General features: G+C 38.6%; 2 protein-coding genes across 8 annotated transcripts in view; one reads left to right on the forward strand and one right to left on the reverse strand.

The window, feature by feature from the left end:
* The window catches only part of PPAT (phosphoribosyl pyrophosphate amidotransferase), a 50,767-nt gene that overhangs the window by 25,968 nt on the left and 3,872 nt on the right, over positions 1-20,927 (reverse strand). The gene's annotated exons all lie outside the window — the stretch shown is intronic.
* Positions 1-20,927, forward strand: part of PAICS (phosphoribosylaminoimidazole carboxylase and phosphoribosylaminoimidazolesuccinocarboxamide synthase) — a 42,399-nt gene that overhangs the window by 7,778 nt on the left and 13,694 nt on the right. For 2 of the 7 annotated variants that reach the window (XM_072863291.1, XM_072863294.1), the window contains 8 exons: positions 895-1,374; positions 2,410-2,499; positions 3,253-3,324; positions 7,598-7,684; positions 11,033-11,104; positions 11,824-12,225; positions 13,662-13,727; positions 14,832-15,022. In XM_072863291.1, coding sequence (XP_072719392.1) covers positions 895-1,374; positions 2,410-2,499; positions 3,253-3,324; positions 7,598-7,684; positions 11,033-11,104; positions 11,824-12,225; positions 13,662-13,727; positions 14,832-15,022 — 1,460 coding nt within the window. The remainder of the gene's footprint in view (positions 1-894; positions 1,375-2,409; positions 2,500-3,252; positions 3,325-7,597; positions 7,685-11,032; positions 11,105-11,823; positions 12,226-13,661; positions 13,728-14,831; positions 15,023-20,927) is intronic. The other 5 variants (XM_072863293.1, XM_072863296.1, XM_072863292.1 and 2 more) reach the window with 4 other exon arrangements.

Here is a 20,927-nt window from a genome sequence, read left to right on the forward strand (position 1 = left end):
TTAGAAAATGCATGAGAAACCACTTTCCAAACTAATTTGATAATCAAAATTAAGTCTTAAAGGAAATTCATAATTAGAAACAAGGAAACATTAAAAAACTGCAAGAGATCATATTTCAGTGTTTTAAGTAATTGCATGGCATCCTTTACCTCCTAATATTAAAAAATAAAGTCAAAGACTGGAGAAAATTGAAAAAAAAAGTTAGTTCTGCAGAGTAGGATAACTCAGACTTTTTTACTAAAAAACCTCAAATATTAATGTTTATATTGACCTGCACTGAGAAAGAGGGAGGTTCTGTACCTGGAGAACCGGGTTTGTTATCACACAAATATTCTTGTGTGACTTAAGGCAAAAGTCTCCATTCCTCAGCTCCCCACAAAAGGGGAGCTTTGTTAAGAGTTAAGGATCAGAACCTTCAGATCCTTACCCAGTTGAAAGCTCTCCATGTGTGTAAAACCAAAAGTATGGCATGAATGCAGAAAGTTAAGTCTTTATGCTAGTGTCAGTGACTCAGGGCCCAATTCATTACTGTGCTAATGCAGCACTTTGTATCTTCCAAACAGCACTCTTCTCCTCTCTAAAGTCTGAACGACAAAACAGCTTATCGGGTATTCTCAAAGGTGGTACAAGTAAAAAGTTCAGTGTATTAGGGCACAGAAGAAAGAAATGTTCCTCTTAGATTAATTAAATGTACATGTGCTATCTTAATATCGGTTTTCAAGAGAAGGCAAAAATGATGTCGGAATTAACAAAAATGCTGACAAATTAATAACCAATAGGTTGATTTTAATGTCACCTCTGCTGCATCTTTCTTTGGAGAGACAAGTCATGAGGAAAGGGCATACTTCATTCTCATTCTCTCTGTCCTTCCCCCACCCCAACCACCCCATGCAGGTAACCCATATCTGTGTCTCTCCCCCACCCCACACGATGCAGGTAACCCAACGTCAGCAATAGAGGCTTCCAAAACACCGGCTTTTATTCCAACAGTAGCAAATGAAGGAGGAAAACACTGGACTGTTAATGAAGTCAGAGCTTTGATACGCATATGGTCAGACAAAAATATCCAGCAACAACTGGAGGGGACAGTGAGAAATAAAAGAATATTTGAACAGGTTGCTGCTAGACTTCAAAAGTTCGGAATTGACAGGGACTGGAAGCAGTGCAGGACAAAATATAAAAATCTGAAACATGAATACAAGAGTTTAAAAAGTGCCCAAGACTCAGGGAGTACAAGTAAAAGTATGAAATTTTTTAATGAACTGGATGCTATTCTGGGGCACAGCACCATGGAACAAGCAAGTAAATCAGATAATGATGAAAGTGAGAGGCCTCCAGAATGGACAGAAGCAAAATCTGAAAAGGACTCCATAGGTAAGTACTTCAGCTACCCATATACCATTTAAAATTTTTAATTTTCCAGCACTAGAGAGACCTTAAAAGAACAAAAAAAAGGCAACCAGCTAGATTAACCGATTTGCTGGGGGGGGTGGAACACTGAATGGAAATTTGCTATTTTGTCCAGTTGTTCACTTTACATTATAAGCTAATCTTTCAGATAGATTGATTCTTTTTTTAATAAAATTGAGAAACAAAAAGAGGAAAAAAAGATTAAGACATAGGATAAGAGACAGTGACACAGAGAGACCATTCCAGTCAAAATCATGGCAGAAGAGACTGTTTCCAGCTTAGATAAAAAAATGGATGAGAGAGATGGTCGGACTGTGTTACTGGAAAAATGAAGACATTGAGCAAAAGAAGTCTGTAGTTACAGACATTGGTTAAAAACTTAACAATTAAACTGTCTTTCTCTTATGGTCCCCAGTAGCCCACTTTTACTGGCTTTTGGAGCAAGACTCCCAAACTAGTGAGACAACTATTGTGAAAATAGCAAAAGGAATAGCACCAAGAATGCTGTCAGAGCTTGCCTTTATTTTTGTGTGGTTATTGACGAATAACTTGGTAATGGATGGATTAATGCAGAATTAGAGTAGACTGATGAACCTAACTACCCAGGAGTTAAAACATTTTTATTGGTATGTACAACCAGAAATAGGCCTGTTGTTTAAGAACAGAATTAAACATAAAACTCTTTATTACACAGTAAGAATCCTACACAGGGGATGATATTACGGTGGCCAAATATAAGACTAGAAGTTAGTAAAGTAATGGAAGAAGTAAAGAAAAATATAACACAAAGACAGTCTCTGGCTGAAAACTACGAGAGCATTTTGGGGGAAGATTCACTCTTCAGTTGGTGTTTCTAGGCTCTTTGCTAATGCAACCACTACTGCCTGCTGGCACAAAGAGCATCCTAGGTTGGACGGATCTTTTGATTTGACAGAGCCCAGCTGTTCTTATGTAGTACACAAATGCAGTGCCCTAATTAACATAGCATTATTTACGCAGAAATGCCTGGAGACACAGGTGAAGAGGACTCTGTTAGTAATATGTCAGAAGACCTACGGGTTGCAGATATAAAGAAAGTTTCTGACTCAGGTAAACTGAAAAGTCTTCTATTTTATATAAATCCTTAAATTTAGTAAGTTAAAATGGATTTCTAAAATAAGCCCACATTGTAATGACGGTTAGAAAATGCAGAGGCCTAAAAAACTTCTAAGCAGGACATAACGTCAAAGTGACAACCATACTTTCAATAAATACAGGCACACATGCACATTTACAGTGCTCTGCTAAATTTAATAAAAAGTCTAGTAAGTAATCTTTCCAAAGATTCATGACCTAAGATGTAAAGAAGTAGAAACTATTGGTCTAAGCAAGTTGAGTGCAATGTATTACTGCATTTACTTTTACTTAAACTATGTCTTCCCAAGGATTAGAATTGTTCAGTCTCTTGCGCATAAACTAATACGGCAGTGTTTTTCACAATATAATGTGATCAGTATTTAATATAATTGTGTAAATGCTCATGTCAGGGGATGAAAACTTCATTTAAGGGTGTCACTACTAGCACTGAATATGAAGGTCATACACTCTTTACAAAGAAACACGGTTTACATGTGAAAGCGTAACTTTCAGGGGAAGTGGGAATTTAACATTCAGCTAGAGACACATGAAAGTCTCAAAGGCTAATGGGCTTGACTGTCCACAACAGAAGACCTCATGATCTCTTTCAGTAGCATGAGGCAGAATATGGTCTAAATTAGGCGTTAAGGAGTAGTCTTACAGAATTTAAAATGGTCTAATGTGAACTTGAAAGATTTTAATGTCAAATTAAAAATCTTCTGACAGATGATGTTACTGTAAATACTACTCCAGAGAATCTGGCAGCTCTGCACATAACGAAAGAAACATCTATGACAAGTAAGTAAAGCCATGGTTGATCATGAGGGGTAATTTGAAGTATACTGGACAGCAGTATTCTTGTTTTACCATTCAAGAGCAATTACATTTATTAATTTAAATTTACTAACAAAGAAATATATAACTGGCCTTTTACCAGATCACCATAGGCACTTTAGGCATTCATTAGGGAAAAATAGATTGTCATGAAAAGTACGTTGCCTATAGGGACCTCATTTTGAGAGAGACAAAATATATAAGAAATCATAAATAGTACTTTGTGGGATCCAATTAACACTACTTGTAAAATGCATCAAATTCTATTTCTCCCCATCAACAAGTAAAATTACTACATATAGATGAACAGTAGTAAGACACTGTAATAATACACAGATTCAGCAGTGCCACTAAACTGTCATCTGACATAGTTTTCAACTGCCTGCAGCTATGTGATATTGTAACTTTTTGGATTGCAATCTTCCAAGCAATTTATTTAAGATAAAGTTAACTGAATACTTCTAGTAAAGTTCTGAGTACTCATTTTTGACACATTAACATTCCTTTAGGATAAGCGTAGGTGTTAGACATCTGTAGCTTACCTTGGTTACCATTACCTTGTCAAATATATGTATTTTAACTGCATATTTCGTTTGTTTCTGGGTAATTGTAATTGCAGTCTGATTTTGTGGGGAAAGATTAAAATCGCAAGGGTTTCAGAAATGTCTCTGGCTCAGCCTATCCATTCTAAAGACTATTGTTCAAACTTCTGTGGGGAAAAAAAGGCAAAACTACAGCACTCCTTCATGAAGAGATGCAGTTTCAGTTTCCAAAATTCTTTCCCTCATTCCCAAATGAAGAATACAGACAAATCATTTTATCGCAGGTGGTAAAAAACACCTAGACTTTAATGTTATTAATAGTAACCTAATTAGGTATTATATAAAGAAGATAAAAGATGCACACTTTTTACGTTACGATATCACAGAGACCCTTTATTCTCTAGTTGTGGTACATGCCTTTCCTAGACAGTTCAAATAAATTTAAAGTGAGAAACTCGTAAGTAAAGAGATTGTATGTACCTCTGTATTCATAAATTTACTTGCTGATAAATAGTGAAACAGGCAATCAGGCAGGGATACTGTATTACATGGGTTCTTTGATATCAGTGGATGTCTGACAGCCCTTAAGATGTGACTTCTTAAGGACTACTCCATACTCAGCAGAACTTTTGTAGAAAACTGTTTCTCAACAAGCATGTAATTATAATTTATATATATATACTCATGTGCCTTTAAAAAAAATTTGTAAAAAAAAATAATTTGGCATAAATAAGAATTTAGAAATTCTGTTAACCTTGTATCAGGGTATCTTCCTAATTAGTACATGGAGTTAATGTACTCTGCAGTCAGAGTTATACATACGCTTGTCTAGATATATACTAGCTAGCCTGGACAGACATCTGCTTTCTGGCAACTGCAGCTGCATAAATGCGCAGAGGTGCACAAGCTCCCTCAGAAGTGCATGTGCTTCTCACGATCTTACACATGGATCTGAGTTACTAACCACAGTAACATCGTTGCCACTGCCAATCTTTATAAACAGTCCAATCAGGTTTGCCGTACATGCAAGGAAAAAATTAAGATAGTATTAGTCAAAAGACAAACGCGCCAGTTTCAGGAAGATACCTAGTTATTTGATGTTTCATGGTATTGTTTTTCTCCTCTGCCCACATGTATTTGCTCAAATGCCCACCTGAGAAGGAAAAGACAGAAGTAAATGAATCCTTACACGTTCTTCTACAGACTGTTAACAGTTTACTGAAATGTCTCTCGCAGCATTGCCCTGGAGTAGCTTTCTCAGCAGACTGGCCAGCAGAGGGTGCAAGACCATCACAGCAATCACAAAACCCATTTCATCATAGCAATCACAAAACCCATTTAGTTTTTTGCAAAAGCAGCCTAGGAAAGGCTAGGGTCACTGTAAATTTTTCTCTTTTCTGGTAAAAGATACCCCTATTATATCAATCTGGAAATAAAACCTTATTTAGTCATTTTGACTGATGTTTTCTATTTCATGGGATCATTTTTAAGGACAGTTAATTCCAGAAATCTATTCAGAAGAGCAAATTGCTTCAGTTGGCACAGGCAGTAGTCAGTCAATTTTAACTCCATGTACTTGTACCTTCCACATGTGTCAGACTTTGCAGTACAACCACAGATGGTGTATAGGTGTTTGATTAAATCTTAAGTGCCAGGGGAAGCAACAGTGGAGATGAAAAGAAGATTCTAAGAAATGCCAGTAGCCTGATGTTCTTAAAAAATACCTACAGCAAGTATTTAACTTCAAACAGATGACCTTTCTTGTCATTATTTTTTTAGGATTTTTGGTGCCATGCATACTTTACTAATGTCCCTCTCATGACAAATGTGGAGTAAGTAATTACATTGCCAAGATACATTCCTAAGCAAGGGCTTTTTAAAAAATGGTTGTTTAAAGTCAAGATCTTAAGTCGGTACATACTCAGGCACTTACGTTGGCTTCTTTTGAACGTTTACTGCTGCGTGCTTGGAATTTTAAAATGTACAAACATAAAGTTAAAAGATAATGTTTTAATACATACGCCTTGGGCTGGTGTGAAGTAGAGTATTTCAGAGAAGTGCAAAAGCAAAATTCTTGATTATTCACTGGCTTAGCCCAAGGCATACTCGGGCTGCAGACACAAACTCCTGACTGTGCATCCAGAGCTGTCTGTATCCAGTCTCATAGATCTGCACAACAGAGACAGCAGCAACTTTGCAAGCTGTTGGAGAGTAAACATAAGGCCACATGCTGAAAAAATTTCCCTATCTTTGGTATTCCCCACTCTTTTATACTATACAAGACACATGAGAGAGTAAGAATTAGGAGACAAATTACTAATCTTGCCTCATGAGCCAGAAAACAGGATAAATAGTGATAGTGACAGAGTGCCAAAAGAGCACAGAGTTTGTATCGGTCTGAGCAGGTAAAAGACAAGACTGTGACAGCATTGCTCTGGTGGCCTTGTCAGCAATGCTTCAAACGCAACGTAGAGATTAAGCATATTTGCTGGCAACTGTCTATAGCTTCACTAAACAATGTGGACAGAGCCGCTGTATTTTACCCATGCCAGAAACTGTCGATGGTTTGTTGTTTGGCTCAGTGTTGCTCTCCTCGTGCCCTCCCCCCAAAAACTCTGAACGGTGGCTTAGAAAAAAAGCCAGGCTCCCTACCCACATTCTTGGCTTGCCAAGGAAAAAAAAATAAAAGGGCGCATGATGCTGGTTCACATCATAAAGAGTGTCTAATGCAAACAAGGCCGTATTGACTTGGGGGTAATTTTTAATAAAATGGCTCTAGATCATGCTTTATTGCTCAATGTTCAGGGGCAGTATTCTTGAATGGACTGAGAACAGGCTGGGAGCCAGAAACTGCTCTCATCGATCCGCAGTGTGGCCTTCACCATTTAATCTCTGTACAGCAGTGTCCTCACCTGGAAACGAGGATCGGAAAGACCACTTGCATCATCCGCCTGTCTGTCCATCCGTCTGTCCCAGGGCGGCGGGGTGGAGTTCTCCCTTAAACATCAGAGGGCCAATGGCAGAGGAGTGGAGATCTCCTCCCCGTGGAGGGGAGCCCAGGGACACCTCTGTCACTGTGCCCAAGCTGAGCCGGGGCCCAGCTGCCTGATGTAAACCCCTCGCAAGCCATAGCGGGGGGGATGCTCTCAGGACAGGCTTTTAGTACTTTGTCTTTATCATGCAGGCAGGCAGCCTTGCAGATCAATCATCCAGGCACAGCACCCTGATGCAATGTCAGGACCCTTGCCCTTTTTGGGGCTAATTCAGTGACTCTTGGCAGCAGTCGCTTGGGAGTCTTTAAATAATTTCAGTATGTATTGAAGCACCCCTTACGAAAGTCACTGTCTTGCCTGTTCTGATGCATAGAGGTTCACCAGTTACTACATATCTTACAACCACGATCAGCAAACCATTCTACAAATTCTGATCCAGGTTTAAATAACTTAAAGAGTTTGCACATTTAATCCATAAACTTATATTATGCAGCTGTTATGTGGTGTTCTGGATTTATTTCAATATATAAGTGCATACACTCTGCTCTTAAGCCCACTACTCAGAGAAATGGCAACTTTAATGTATTAAGAGATGAAATCTTTAACAACAGTTATCATTAATGGCATTCTGAAGTTAGTGATCCTCAAGACATAACTCAAGACCTGTTTAGTTAATAAGAACTCTCTAAATTTTTTTTACAGAAGTCATTGAAGATGAGGGGGGCTTTGCCAACTCCACCCCAGCAGCTCTGGAAGCTACACAAATAAAGAAGGAGACGATTGAAATAGGTAGGTCAAGACTGTGTCTTGATGGTTATAACAGCACATTCTACTTTACTGGGAACTGCAGATTTCTAAGGTTTGTATGTTAGTCCTGCACATTATACTTGTTCTGCTTCTAGGTTATGATAAAATCTGGTTTTTGTTTGATTTCATAGTGAAAAAATGCATAAACACTTATTTCTCCTTCCCCCAATTAATAACAAGTTCTTATTTTCCCAGACAACATACTCCTTATTAAGCTAGATGTGATAAGTTTGCATTTGATTGTGACAAATACTGTTCTTTTTCATACACAGTTGCTAGAGGATAAACTGGAGAGCTAAATAGCTGTCTCAGAAACACTGAACATATTATGCCTTGTCTGTCTTTTCAAACTACTTCATGACAGTGCACTTAATTTCAGACTATTCCCTATCAAACAGTTGCCATAAATATTCTGAATTATTTTATAAGTAAAACTGAAATCAGAGTCTCAGCAATATATAGAAGTCATACATTCAATGACAAGTATTCAGGAGATTTGTTTTATTAAAAACGTTAAAATTTAACATTAAAATAGAGTAGGGATATTAATCTTGTGGAATAAATGAGCATAGAAACCATGAAAGGTCATGAAAAAAAGGCATCAGAAGAAATAATGATGACATTGAAATCTATTGACCTGACATCCTGGATCAAAATATACTTTACGGTAGTGCTGTTTACACCCAGAAGTTAATGGAAAGACTAAAAAATTCTATTATAATGATTATGTGAACAACAATTCTTTGCCCTTTTACACTGAGAGTTTCTACCATAAGAATATTTCTATGGTATGCATCAGTATTTCTGTGATCCAGGCAAGAGCTTCCTTCTTGGCAATTATGTTATCTGGAGTTTGGGTGTAGAGACACCCTATCCAAAACAGCTTTTACAGCTGTTTGCATAGGCTGATCTTGATTATGAAAGACAACTGTAAGGAGTATGACACTGAGGGCAACATCAGAGCAATGCTATCACAGCAATGACACACAGAAACACAAGTTACATTGAGGATAAAGTAAAGCTTTGTCCCTGAAAGTTCAGAGACATAGCAAGGTCACACTAATGCAAAGAGAAGAGTTCATACACAATGACACAGAATAAAATGTCATGCAAATCAGCTGACTGCCTTATAGACACAAATTCCCTGTTCCTGTCGTGTAATATCCAGTTGAGGATAGTAATCACACAAATCAGTAGTACAGAAGTGCCATTTCCAAAGGCAGAAATAGATTAGAGAGGCAGCATGGTTGAGAGAATGAGCACATAAATGAAAGCCATGGGGTTTTTTGGTAATAGTTTAAAAACAAACAAAAAAAATCACTCAAGAACCCAGGAGTAGACCTACTGCTCCATTTTGGCTCAAGGTTGTATTTCGAATAGCTGCAAGTGTTAAAAGAAGATGCAAGAATTTTCTTAAGAGTTATGGGGTAGCCTATTTATGAAAAAACACTTTTTTTCTAGTACTCCAAGTAAACCACACACACGTGCTTATGAGAGTATAGTTTCTGATTCTAAGTTTTCCATTGGTATAAAATTTATTCCTGCATATGGTTTATGAAAAGAAGTATTTGCCAAATCACTTAAGAGAAAGCAAGTTATAAAGCAAATATGAATTCCAAGTACTACTCTGTGCATATGTTAGCAAGTACCATTAAAGAAAGCTCATCAAATGAACCACTGCTTATTTACCAACAATCTCTTATTTCTAACAGAGTCTAAACCATGCACTCAGTTTTTCAAAACATATAAGGAATATTTACTTCTGCCCTTTACTGAAAACTATATTGAAAATAATTGGTCTATGACATCCCCTACCAAAATGATGAGAACTAACCTTCCCCTCCCAACTCAAAAAGTAATTCCACACAAAAGTGAACTTTCAGCCTCGGAGAAGTCCAAGCATGAGGAAATGAGCCCAGAGTCAGCAGAGCTGGGCTTTGTGTCCACAGATGATTTCAAGAATTCTGAAGGCTTCTGAATTTTACTCCTGAAGGGAATAGTTTTTATGCTGTGGAAGAGTGCAAAGCTATTATAACTGCAGATCTGCACAGGGAAGAAAAAAAATGGCATGTAGACATGCAGAGAAATAATATAATGATGTTTCTATCCTGTTAGAGATGGAATTTTGAACAGAACTCAAATGCTAGTAGAATAAAAAATAGTTATTCTGTCTTCCCTATTTTGTCATTTAAGCTACATAGAATAGTTTTGGATAGAGACATCTCTACATATAGAAAGTGCAATTTAAGCAGAAGCTAAAGATTTCCACAAAAGCATTAATGACTTGTTTGTTTTTCAATTTTTCTTCTACTTCTGTTATCTCCATCACAAAAGCTCTGTATCAGAGACTACCCTTTCACTCAAAAGTAAAAAAACATAGCTGTCTCCTAAAGGAAGGCAAAAGCATGCAACCTTCACCACAAAACCTAACATCCCTCCCTGCCCTCCATCCCAGAATCAGGGAAAGGCACACCTCAAAGTCCAGCTTTGAAACCCACCATGGCAGCTTACCAAAATGGACTCTAAACCACTTTTATCTTGTGGCAAAAAGGAGTCCTGAATAGAGGAGAACAAGTAGGAATAAGGAGCAAAGGTCTCTTTTCAGTTTCTTTCTGCTGTCCCAGGGAAACTCACAAAGATCCGAGAAAAGCCCCATCAGCAGTATGAAATGCAGCTTATGCAAAATCACACTGCATGCAGGTCTGCCGACAGGTGCCTGTGCCTCTCACTCCTCCTCATCGTGCCCGAATCACATGCACAGCTTCCAAACTCCAGAGGGGGAAAATGGTATTCTAGGGCCCAAGTCCCTGCTGATTTCATGACAGCGGTGGGGGAGCATGCATGACCCCACGAAGGGAAAGGCTGCAGTCCAAGCCCTGTTAGGCGTGAGTGAATCCCCAGACACGTGCCCTCACAAATGGCACCAAAGCCTCACCAAGCCTGCCCTACCCACATCATCTAGGAAAAACACTGGAAGGCACACCTGTGCTAATCAGTGTGTACAAACATGTTTTGCAAATTGACTTATATGTGAGATACAAACCATCCGTGTATGCCTACATGTTTAATCAAGTATTTTAAATCTGTGTTGCATCCACAGCTACCTTTTGGGGAATGCAGGGGCAGAAAGAAAGATAGGGCTTACTAGAAATGCCAATAAATCGTTTGATTTAGGGAGGCATGTGGCAGAAGACTTGTTATAATTAATGGGTTAGACTAATAGGTTACAACATTTTTAATTGAAGATAGGTGTTACCTGCAGAGGATTACAATAATATTAGCAATTTATTTGTCCAAGTCTATTTTATTTAAAACTGTGTGTTTCTATAGATGATGATTCTATAAGCACTACCTCAGAAGACAGATCTTGTACACCAGTAGCAAAACGGATGGTGGGGACAGGTGAGTATTAATTTCCATGCGTTTATTCTGAAACAAAATCGCATTGTAATTTCAGTACCAAAGCTGGAGCAACCAGATCTCTACTGTAAACACAGCTCTACTTTCCTACTTCTGACTCCAGTCTAGCTTTATCACTGAACTTAAAAATTAGTTTCATAGCTCTATTCCCTGTCATGAGCAAAACTTGCATTAGTACTGTAGTTCAACTTTGCATTCTATACTTACCTGATGAGCAGCATTTGCCTGCTTCTGAATAAGTAGGTAAGATTTTTTTCTGCTCTTGAATCCCCAGCAGCATTTTCATTTGCATGATATTTTGCCTTGCCATTCTAATTTGAAACCACACCAGAAAGCCATTTTCTTATCAATGCTGATATCTTGTTGCTTTAAAGCTTAAGGCCTATTGCCTTCCTGCATGTAGCACTTGGATACATCTGTCTTTAATTTGACAACAGCAGCAACAAAATTACACTGACAAAATGTGGAATTTTAGATGCCTTGGAGAAACAAGAGATTTCACTTGCTACATATTTTGCATACTTAAGAGAAATGTAATCATGTATGGATATTAACATTGTCAAGTTAAAATATTTTCCTAACAAGAAATTATTATAAACGTTAATGAATCCTTCAGCTTGTTACCAAATCATTAGCTACAATTACTCTTTAATGTATGTATATTCAGCAATACTCAGTCGTTGTTGCATTTATATTTTCAGATAATCACATTCCCTTGGAAGAAGCACAAAATCACTTTAAAGTTATTACAGTTAATGATACTGGAGCAGGAAAACACTGGAGTGATAATGAAGTCAGAGCTCTGATAAACATATGGTCAGATGAAAAGATACAACAAATGCTTGAAGGGGCCACAAGAAATAAAGAAATATTTGAGGAAATTGCCAGAAGGTTAATGAAACGTGGTATAGATAGAGACTGGAAACAATGTCGCACAAAGTACAAGAACCTAAAATATGAATACCGCGCACTGCAGAAGGAAAATGAGCATCTTGGTAATCCCAGAAGAAAAATGAGATTTTATGATGAAGTTGACTGTATCTTAAGAAGACAGCCTCTGGGTCCCTCAAGCTGGGGATGTGAAAGTTCAAGTCTCCTATCAGGTATTAAAAACTTCAGTGATGAAATAAAGCACTTAAAATGAAACTTAAAGTTGCCTGTTGACCCATGCTGTAGTCGTGAAATATGTGGCCAGAATGGGGAGGGAAAATAACTGAAGAACCTGTATCTGCATGGTCATGTAGGCAATATGCAGCAAGCGGAAATGGTCTTTGGAGGAGTTTAGAAGTGAGAACGTTAACAAAAAGTGAAAGCACCTGAAGCGTACAGTGCTATTGGAGAATGTGCTTTTGGAAGCTTAAGTGAGATACAGTGAAATAGTGCTAGAAAACGTGGCAGGTTTTAGAGGAGATCTAGCAGGCATGTAAAGTCTTATGGACAGAGAGCTTCATACCATTTAGAACTGCGGAAATCTGTAACAATCAAGCCAAGTGCAAGGACTCAAAAAAAGCAAACTTCATTAATTCAATTCACACCACAGTTAAGAGACAGAAAAATCCAGGGCAGTGATGTTTGAGCTCTTGTAATTATTATACTAATTTTGCCAAAGCAGAATCAGTTTTCTAAATAGAGTTTGCTTCTATTTTACTATCAAAAGACCCCTGATCTAGGGACCACACTGCTAACCTTGTGTCTGCTGTAAGGGTTCTCATGCCGGGGGCAACCGCTCCAGCTCTGAGGGGCACCTGCCCCTGCTCCAGGCAGATCAGATGCTCTTGTAGAAGCAACTTAACCACTGCAGCTTAGAACCCAGTGAGTTATGGTAAACCAGAACTAATTTTGATTTTTCTCAATATGTTAGATAATAATTTGCAACATCACAAATGTTAGTTGAGCACTTGAACCATTTCTGCAGCAGAGGCCAGATGGACAGCTTGAGCAGAAACTGCTGGAGCCATCCTTAAGCCAGCTGTTCTCAGTCATGAATCAGAGCCCCGATGTGGTGTCCAAGGGCACCATACAGTAGTGCCAGTAGTTGAGGCTGGAATGACATCCACACAGCCGTGGGATGACACCACTGCTTCTCACCTGCCTCATTCTTGTGCTTGATCACATTCTTAAGACAGACGTTTTCTTCCAAATCCAGAAACTGAAGATATTACTGCTCATTTCTGTTCTCTGTGAATGGAATTTGTCAACACCAAGAATATTTGTGCCAACCTGGCTGTTTTATATTTTAGCATGCTGGAAAAGGACTGTAATCTGTGCTGTGAATGCTGATGCAGGAGACAATAAAACAGTAACTTTTCAGAAAAGAAGCTTTAGTTATTAAGCTGTTCAAGGCAACTGCCAAATAAATGTGTCTCCACCCTGATTTTGTGTGCCAACCCAGCACCTAACTTTTCTAGAAGATTCTCATTGCTCCAGGTCACTTGTCCCAATGCATTTGCTTTTGGAGTATAAAGCTTTTTGGTATGTGACTGACTGTGCTTTGAGAATCTCTGCAAAATACTTAGTCACCTTGGTTTTCTCTTCTAAGTTTCAGTGGGAGATGTTACAGCAAACACAGGATCCTTGAGTATCAAGAGAAAAGCATGGAATGATGGTAAGAGCTCCTGACTTTTTAAAGCATCTATATACTGCTGTTGAATTGGATGCCAGATTCTAGTTTCCAGTACTCAAACAGTTAAAAAAAAAATCCTACAACTTAACACCAAGCTCCAAAACAACATTTTTCTCTCACTCTCAACAATCTGCAAAAGAAGAGTCCTGATAAAAATGTGGGCCTAAGGAAAACTGCAATTTCTTTATTTCAATCCTCATCCCTGGTATAAATGAGGTAAACATCAGGAAATGCTTCTTTCATTTATAAGAGTTAAGTCCAAGGAAAAGACAAAAAGATTTTAAAAAGAAGATGTCTTAATTACCTGTGTTGCTCAGAGGAAAATAGGGACAATATCACAGTCATGGTTGTGGTTTCCTCGTATTATACTATGTGTCAGTAAACGAGAGGACAAATTACATGTCTAGACATACAATGTCTAACATGTAATGTATAGCATCTAATGTCTAACATGTTGTACAAGAGAAAACAGGTTAAGACAGTTATTCTAAAGAGAAGATATGGTATAGAATCACTGAGAGAGAAAAATGAAGGGATGGATAGAAATACGCGGCATGTAATCTGATATAGGAAAGGTCCGGAACTTATTTTTCTTCCTGGCAGAATTGTGAGGCCCTAAATAATCAAAAAGTCCAACAATGAGGGATGACAAACTTAGGTTCTAGGAGGCTTGCCCCTGGTTTTAATACTAAAATGATGTCTTGTCTACAGACAGATGAACACAAACAGATCTGAACACCACAACATTTCTGAATTCAACATGCTCAGTTCACCATCACAACTGTACTAACAGGACTAACTCTATGTGATTAAATATACTTTCATTTATTGCCTATTAGATAAGTATGTCTTGCAGAAGGCAGTAGTAGCTAGGCAAAGCTGAAAGTTTCAAATATGAGTGATTTTTACAAGGTCTGCTTCATTCCTACTTGCCGTTATACAATGACCCCTTACACAACACCAGGCAACGCCTGCCAAAAGAGCATAACAGGACAGCATTAGCAAAATCTAGCATGTACTAAACTTCAGTGTCAGCAGTTCATTGACTTGTGCACTCTTAACTACATACTTTGCTTTTGTCCACAGAGGTGTCACCTGTTCCACTTAAGAAAAGTGCTTCTGAAAACACCATACTCCACTTCCAAAAACTATTAACAGAGAGAGTGCACACAGTAACAGAAGGCAAAAAGTTACTGTTAGAAAGGCTTTGTAAGCAGGAAGAAATGCAAGACCTCAACAGAACACAGCTGTATGCTGATCCATCAGCCATACAACAGGTTGGTTTAATGAACTTTCTATGAAATTAGCATGCAAAGAGATTCTCTCAGATAGTAAGAAATTAAATAGACTTATTTATGAGTATAGGTCACCCACATGAGTACATGCTTGCTCCCCTTTAATATATTCACCTTCAGTCATTTAAACTGAAACAAGATATGAGTTCCCATCATAATCCTTAACTATGAGCTTTTAGCAGTGACATCAGTTAATCTAATAAAAGTTATAACCTCTGCCTACATGCCTTGGCTCACCTACCTGCCACAATTAACAGGCTTAATTGAAAGAAAATAACACTTTGACTGATCAAAGAAAACAAGTACAGTTAAAATTTCATCCCATCATTTCTAATTACCACCTCTATGACCTTCCTAGCAAGTTAGTCCTCTGCAATTAACCAAACATTTGAAGCCATAAGATAACTTCTCTTTGGTTAGGCAAGGCTGGTGGGGAAAACACAACACTTAATTCCTTTATCAGCATTTACCCTCCTCCTAGCCTTGCCACCTGCTTGTGCTGGGTTGGGTATCATCCCCATCTGCCCGCTGAAGGTATGGTGCTGTGCAGTAATGAACTGGAGAATTCCATGAGCCAGAAAGAAATTACACAAAGTTAATGCCCACCTAGAAGGGGCAGGCATGGGTTCTGGTCCCTGTTCTGTACTGGGCAAGGGGTCTGCCTTGTCCGGTAACCAAATGAAGTACAGAAAACATAGAAACAGTGCAGAGAACAATGACATGGTAAGTGACAAATGCCATGCCATAACTAACCATTACTCTGCAAAATCCTACTAGCCACTACTTCATTTTGTGATTGTGTAACTACTCTACAGTCTGTACTGCCTGCAACACATGCACTTTTAGGGTTTTCCTTTCAGTGTATTCAAGCAGAAAACTCATTTCTGGATCTCAGTCATGTTTGGGCATAGACCTACACAGCCCTGCCAAAGCTAGGTCAGTTCTGGGCACACACAGGGGCACAACTGAAGTCAAATAGTCAAGTCCTTACTGCAGCAGCAAGAGCCACCAGGTTTTTTTATATACGGAGGCCTAAATTCCACCCAAGTCCCTCTTCACAAAATCTTACACAAAAATATTACTGGATATAGTGCTTTGTTTCCTGCTCTATGGTTAATTATTTTCTGGTTAATTCTTTTATGAGAGACATTACAAAGATAAATAATTTCCACCCAGGTAGATTTTATCTGCCATTTGACTAGCATTTTTAAAACAATTCTGAGAAGTCAGAGAAAGATCCCTAGAAAATCATAGTTTTTTGATCACATTCATTTATACAGTGACACGGACATACAGTTGTTCCAGTGCATGCTTATCTACCACTTTTCACATTTTACTTTGGTTTCTCAGTATAAACCTTCTTTGCCTTGTAATACTAGTATCATCGTTGGTTTAAAAATCTTTCTTCTCTCTTTGCAATGAGTTGGTTCAAAGATACATCCTTGAACTTGCATCATATTACTTGCATACAGAACTGCTGTCTTTGGTAGGAGAACAAGGGATCTGTCCCTGCCATCACGGCAGTCAGGTATCCTTCTAGAACATGCTGAGCCAGCTGAAGACCTCGCCATTTGTAGCAGTACTAAAATCACAGGTTACTCCTTCCACATTTGAACCAGAAAAATGTGTGATCCAACACTAAGTCACTCTAGTACATTTAAACAGTTTAGTTCAATTTAGATTTGAATTAAATTTTTAAAATAACTGTACTGAAAATAATATGGATCACTTACATGTTCTGCTCTACCTGCTCTGTTCCATGAGTGCAAGGCTGAAGTTGCATAAAGCAGCTGAAGCTGATTCAATAACTCATTGCAGCAAGAAGGTCCCCTTTTCTCCATGCTACTCTGAGCAATCTGATGCTTGCTGGATCCCCTGTAAACCAGTTCAGCTCACCAACCTGACACAAGACTAGCCCAGTTGGGGAAAAAAAAGCAAATTGTTTTCTGTGTGAGTTGAAGCAGCCCAGCAAGTTCTCAGCTGTGCTAGCCCTAACTTTGAGCAGCTCAAAGGTTGTTTTTGTTGCAGTGTGACTGCCCTCGCAGAAGAAAGGCTAACCTGAGGAAGGCAGTTAGCACAGCAAAGAAGACAAACTGCACTTAAAATTCTGAGTGATGCACAAGGATCCCAATCTTTCCAAAACTTTACTGTCATTCAGTACAATGTCCCCACAAAAACTTTCTCTTCTTCCAGAAAAAAAAAAAAAAGACTTATTTTATTCATTAAAATAAGCAGATCTTTCAAGAAATATGTATCTGTTTTTAAATGCTGTTCAGGTGAGAACTGCACAAAAGCACTGAGGCAAAGGACCGTCTAAATTCTTAGTAGGCCAGAACAGAGAATTGCAGAGCACATTTGCAGTCTCTACTTGGAAACTGTTCATATCAACACTAGAGGGTAGACATGAAGCAAGAACTGACAGAAAAAAAAAGAACACAAGTGGCTTTCCAAGTAAAAGGGTTTTTTTTTCAGAAAACTTTCCAGAGAGCAGGATTTACCTGACAAACAAAGGTCCAAAGAAGGTGGACTTCCCTTTGTGTGGGATTCCACTTCTATTCTGCTTTGTGGGTGCAAAGCATAGCTTGTTTTTTGTAATTGTTCTGTCAGAAAGCTATCTCCTTCTTTCCTGCTGTTCACATTTATTTTCAGTCAAAGATGGTAAGAGATGTCAAGTGCATGGGGCATTTGGCATCATCTAATATATGCTACTCCCACTTACAGAGATAGCAATTAATTTACTTGCATATGTAGGATGCTGAGATAGATAAAGTGGCATCAAGACAAACTTTCTTCACTGCAGTTGTAGTTATGATTCCCCATCACTTTTTGCTTAGAGACAAAATAATATGAATGTTGCACATTTAGAATTCCGGCTGTCTAGAGCTATGGTCTGTCTCCTTCTGACAGCATCTCCCGGGGTAGTGACAATGGGCTAAATAGAATGTCGCTAGAGTGAAGGATTTCTCAGAAAAAGTCCCTTCAAAAATATCATTAGTTAATCCAACTCATCCTTCCAGTGTATTTTTGTATCCACTTGAGCTTGTGCTGTGGCTCTGCTCTGATCACAGCTTTACATTTATTACAGTCACACAATATTTAGTCTCGGCACACTTATGGGCAAGTTAAATGGAACTTGGGACACCATCTCACACATGCTAAATGGTTATATGTGAGGCACTACTGTAGGACTGAAACGGTTTGGGAGGAGAGGCCTTCTTAGACATAGATCCACAACATGGTTCCTTTTTAGCAGAAAGGCCAGACCAAGTTGTTTCCATGTAACTGCTCCTGGGAATCTTAATATAAATTACATCATGAAAATGATTCAGCTTAAAAATCAAAACCAACACCAAATAATAATGGCAAGAGCATCAATCCTATAAAAACCAGAGATCTTTGCTTTTCTCCCTCCTCAAATACCTGCACTATTACCAGGGGGCCACTCAGATTACTGTGACGGCAAATCTGTCTCCTCCCCAGTTTGCAAATGGCAATACTGAAATTTTTGAGGTATGGCAGATAAATGGAGCAATCACCACTTTGACCTATATTAAAAAGTTCCATTCTTCTCTAAAGCACACTCATTCACTGAGATGAATGGGTCACTTTACACATCTTTGATAGGGCTGTTACCCTGGAAAGTCCTCTGAATGCCCCATTTAGATTATTTCCTGGTAGACCAACCTATATTTGGGCCAGATGCGTGGAGAATGAGCTTCAGGGAGCAGAAATGCTTGCATTGTTGGTGGATCCACGAGCACTATCAGCATCACTGTCAGCTTAAAAGACTCTCCCTCCAGACTCTCACCCTTTGTTCCTTCTCCTGCAGCAAGGTCTCCTTTGTGTCGGCACAAGCACTCGTGTGGCCAAGTGGTTAATCAACTGACAGAACTGATTTAAATTAAAAGTAACCTAATAAAAAGCCCCTCCAAACAACCCTGGGGTTTTTTTTAAGTTCAAGGAAAGTAGTGTAAGACATGGCAGAAAGAGCAGCCAGGACAGTTTATTTGAACTGAACTACCCAGCATGAACTTCCCGTGCTGTGTACAACCCTCCCTCCATGAATTAGGCTCAAATTTAAGGTATGGGCAGACAAGCCAACAGAGCAATCCTGTGAAAATTACTAGAGAGCAGTATCATGCCTACATGGATGACTTAACTACAGTCAATGTGAAGAAAAACGAACAATCTCGCCCCAAATCTCATCCCAATTCTATGACTAGCTTAATGTAATGGAAAGTCTGTTGGCCACAGTAAACATAATGGCTGTCTCTGAAACGTCCTCTTGTATATACATTTTGGCACCACTTCCCTCCTGGTTGTTCCACTCCTTCTTACATTATCTCATTCCAGTTGGTTACTCCACATCCAGAGATAAGAGCTGAGACCGAACTGGATTTTGTGACATGTACATCTAAGAGATTTGAACTTGGTTAGAATGGAAATCTGGCTTATCTTCACTCTCTGAAAACGAGCATGCAGGAACCTGAGCCCTGCAGGAAGTTATGTAAAACAACCCAGCGGATATAACAGCTCACCGCAGCAAAAAGGTCTCTCTCCTCCTCTCTTCTTGCAGGAGTAAGCTTTGTGGCATGTAATTAAACTGGGCTGTCAGCACCTAGCAGCACAGAATGGCCTATACATGTAAACCAAGATAGAACGAAAAGATAAAGTGTTACTATATCCACATTCAGTACGTGTCTCTGAAAGTACTTAGGAATGTTTTACCAGCACATAGAGCATGAATGTCCTGGTAAAACAGCATACAGACTCAATCACTACCTAGACAAACATCTTTTACCCAGTATATTCCATAGGGAATTTAAATAGATATATGGTCAATTACAAAATTTGGCATTTAGACAATTAAAACATTTAACACTGCAGTTCTTGCATCTGGGGACAGGGGATCTGCTGAACCCATAATGGGTTCTTGAGATGAAATGAAGAGATAAATATGTTACATACCAATTTATCAGGATCATTACCTGTAGCATATCCATGTTCCTCAGAAAATTCCCATCCAAATACTACTGCAATTTCAAGCTTTTTGTTTGAAAGATTCATGGGGTAAGACAGGATACCAATAGCTCGCTAAATAGCCTTTTAAAAAAATCTATCTTGTAGCCAAAAGGTTGTACATAAAATGTAGATAAACACTTTTATTATGCTATATTAAGTGTAGATATTTGGAAGGATGGCTAATTGGAAGCAACCAGTAATTTTACTAGATTGAAAGAGAAGTAAAAATTCTTAACTTACATTGGTGATTATTTGGGTTCTGTTGTGTGGGTTTTAATAGTGGACAGTAACAGGGAAGGTATCAAAAAAGCATGCCAGCCAAGCCTCTACTCCCCATTTACTTTGATTCTCATAACAAATTCCATACATAGATCAAGCTGAGTTGGGACAAGGAGTATTCCCTGACTTAACAGGACTTCCACCTGCACAGAAGTGGCCTTTTAAAGACCTTTTCTAAAAATCAGTACAAAGCTGGATACGCTCAGGTTTCAGTACACAGTATTACTGCCAAAAATATTTTCCAGGGAATTTTGCAAAAAGTTAACAGAAATCACACTTGTTCCAAGATTAACTTTGCAAATTTGTCCTGGTCAAGGACTCAAATGACGTTTAATAGATTTGTAACTCAAAGTACTCCTCCTCCCTCCCTCACCGCCCCCAAGAAACTTTTCTTCTTACCAATATCCTCTTATTTTGGCTTGCTGTCAGTGGATTTTGCAGTGACTTTGTTCCCTGGCTTATGAATTGTAAAGATGATTTAGAACATCCACTTTTAAGCCTTGTTAATGTTGATGCCAGAGTAACAGCGTTAGCTTTAGCAGCTTTCAAGTTTCAATCGTAATGAGAATTCACTGCTAACATAGCT

Source organism: Ciconia boyciana, chromosome 5 (genome assembly GCF_034638445.1).
Source record: "Ciconia boyciana chromosome 5, ASM3463844v1, whole genome shotgun sequence".
NCBI lineage: Eukaryota > Metazoa > Chordata > Aves > Ciconiiformes > Ciconiidae > Ciconia > Ciconia boyciana.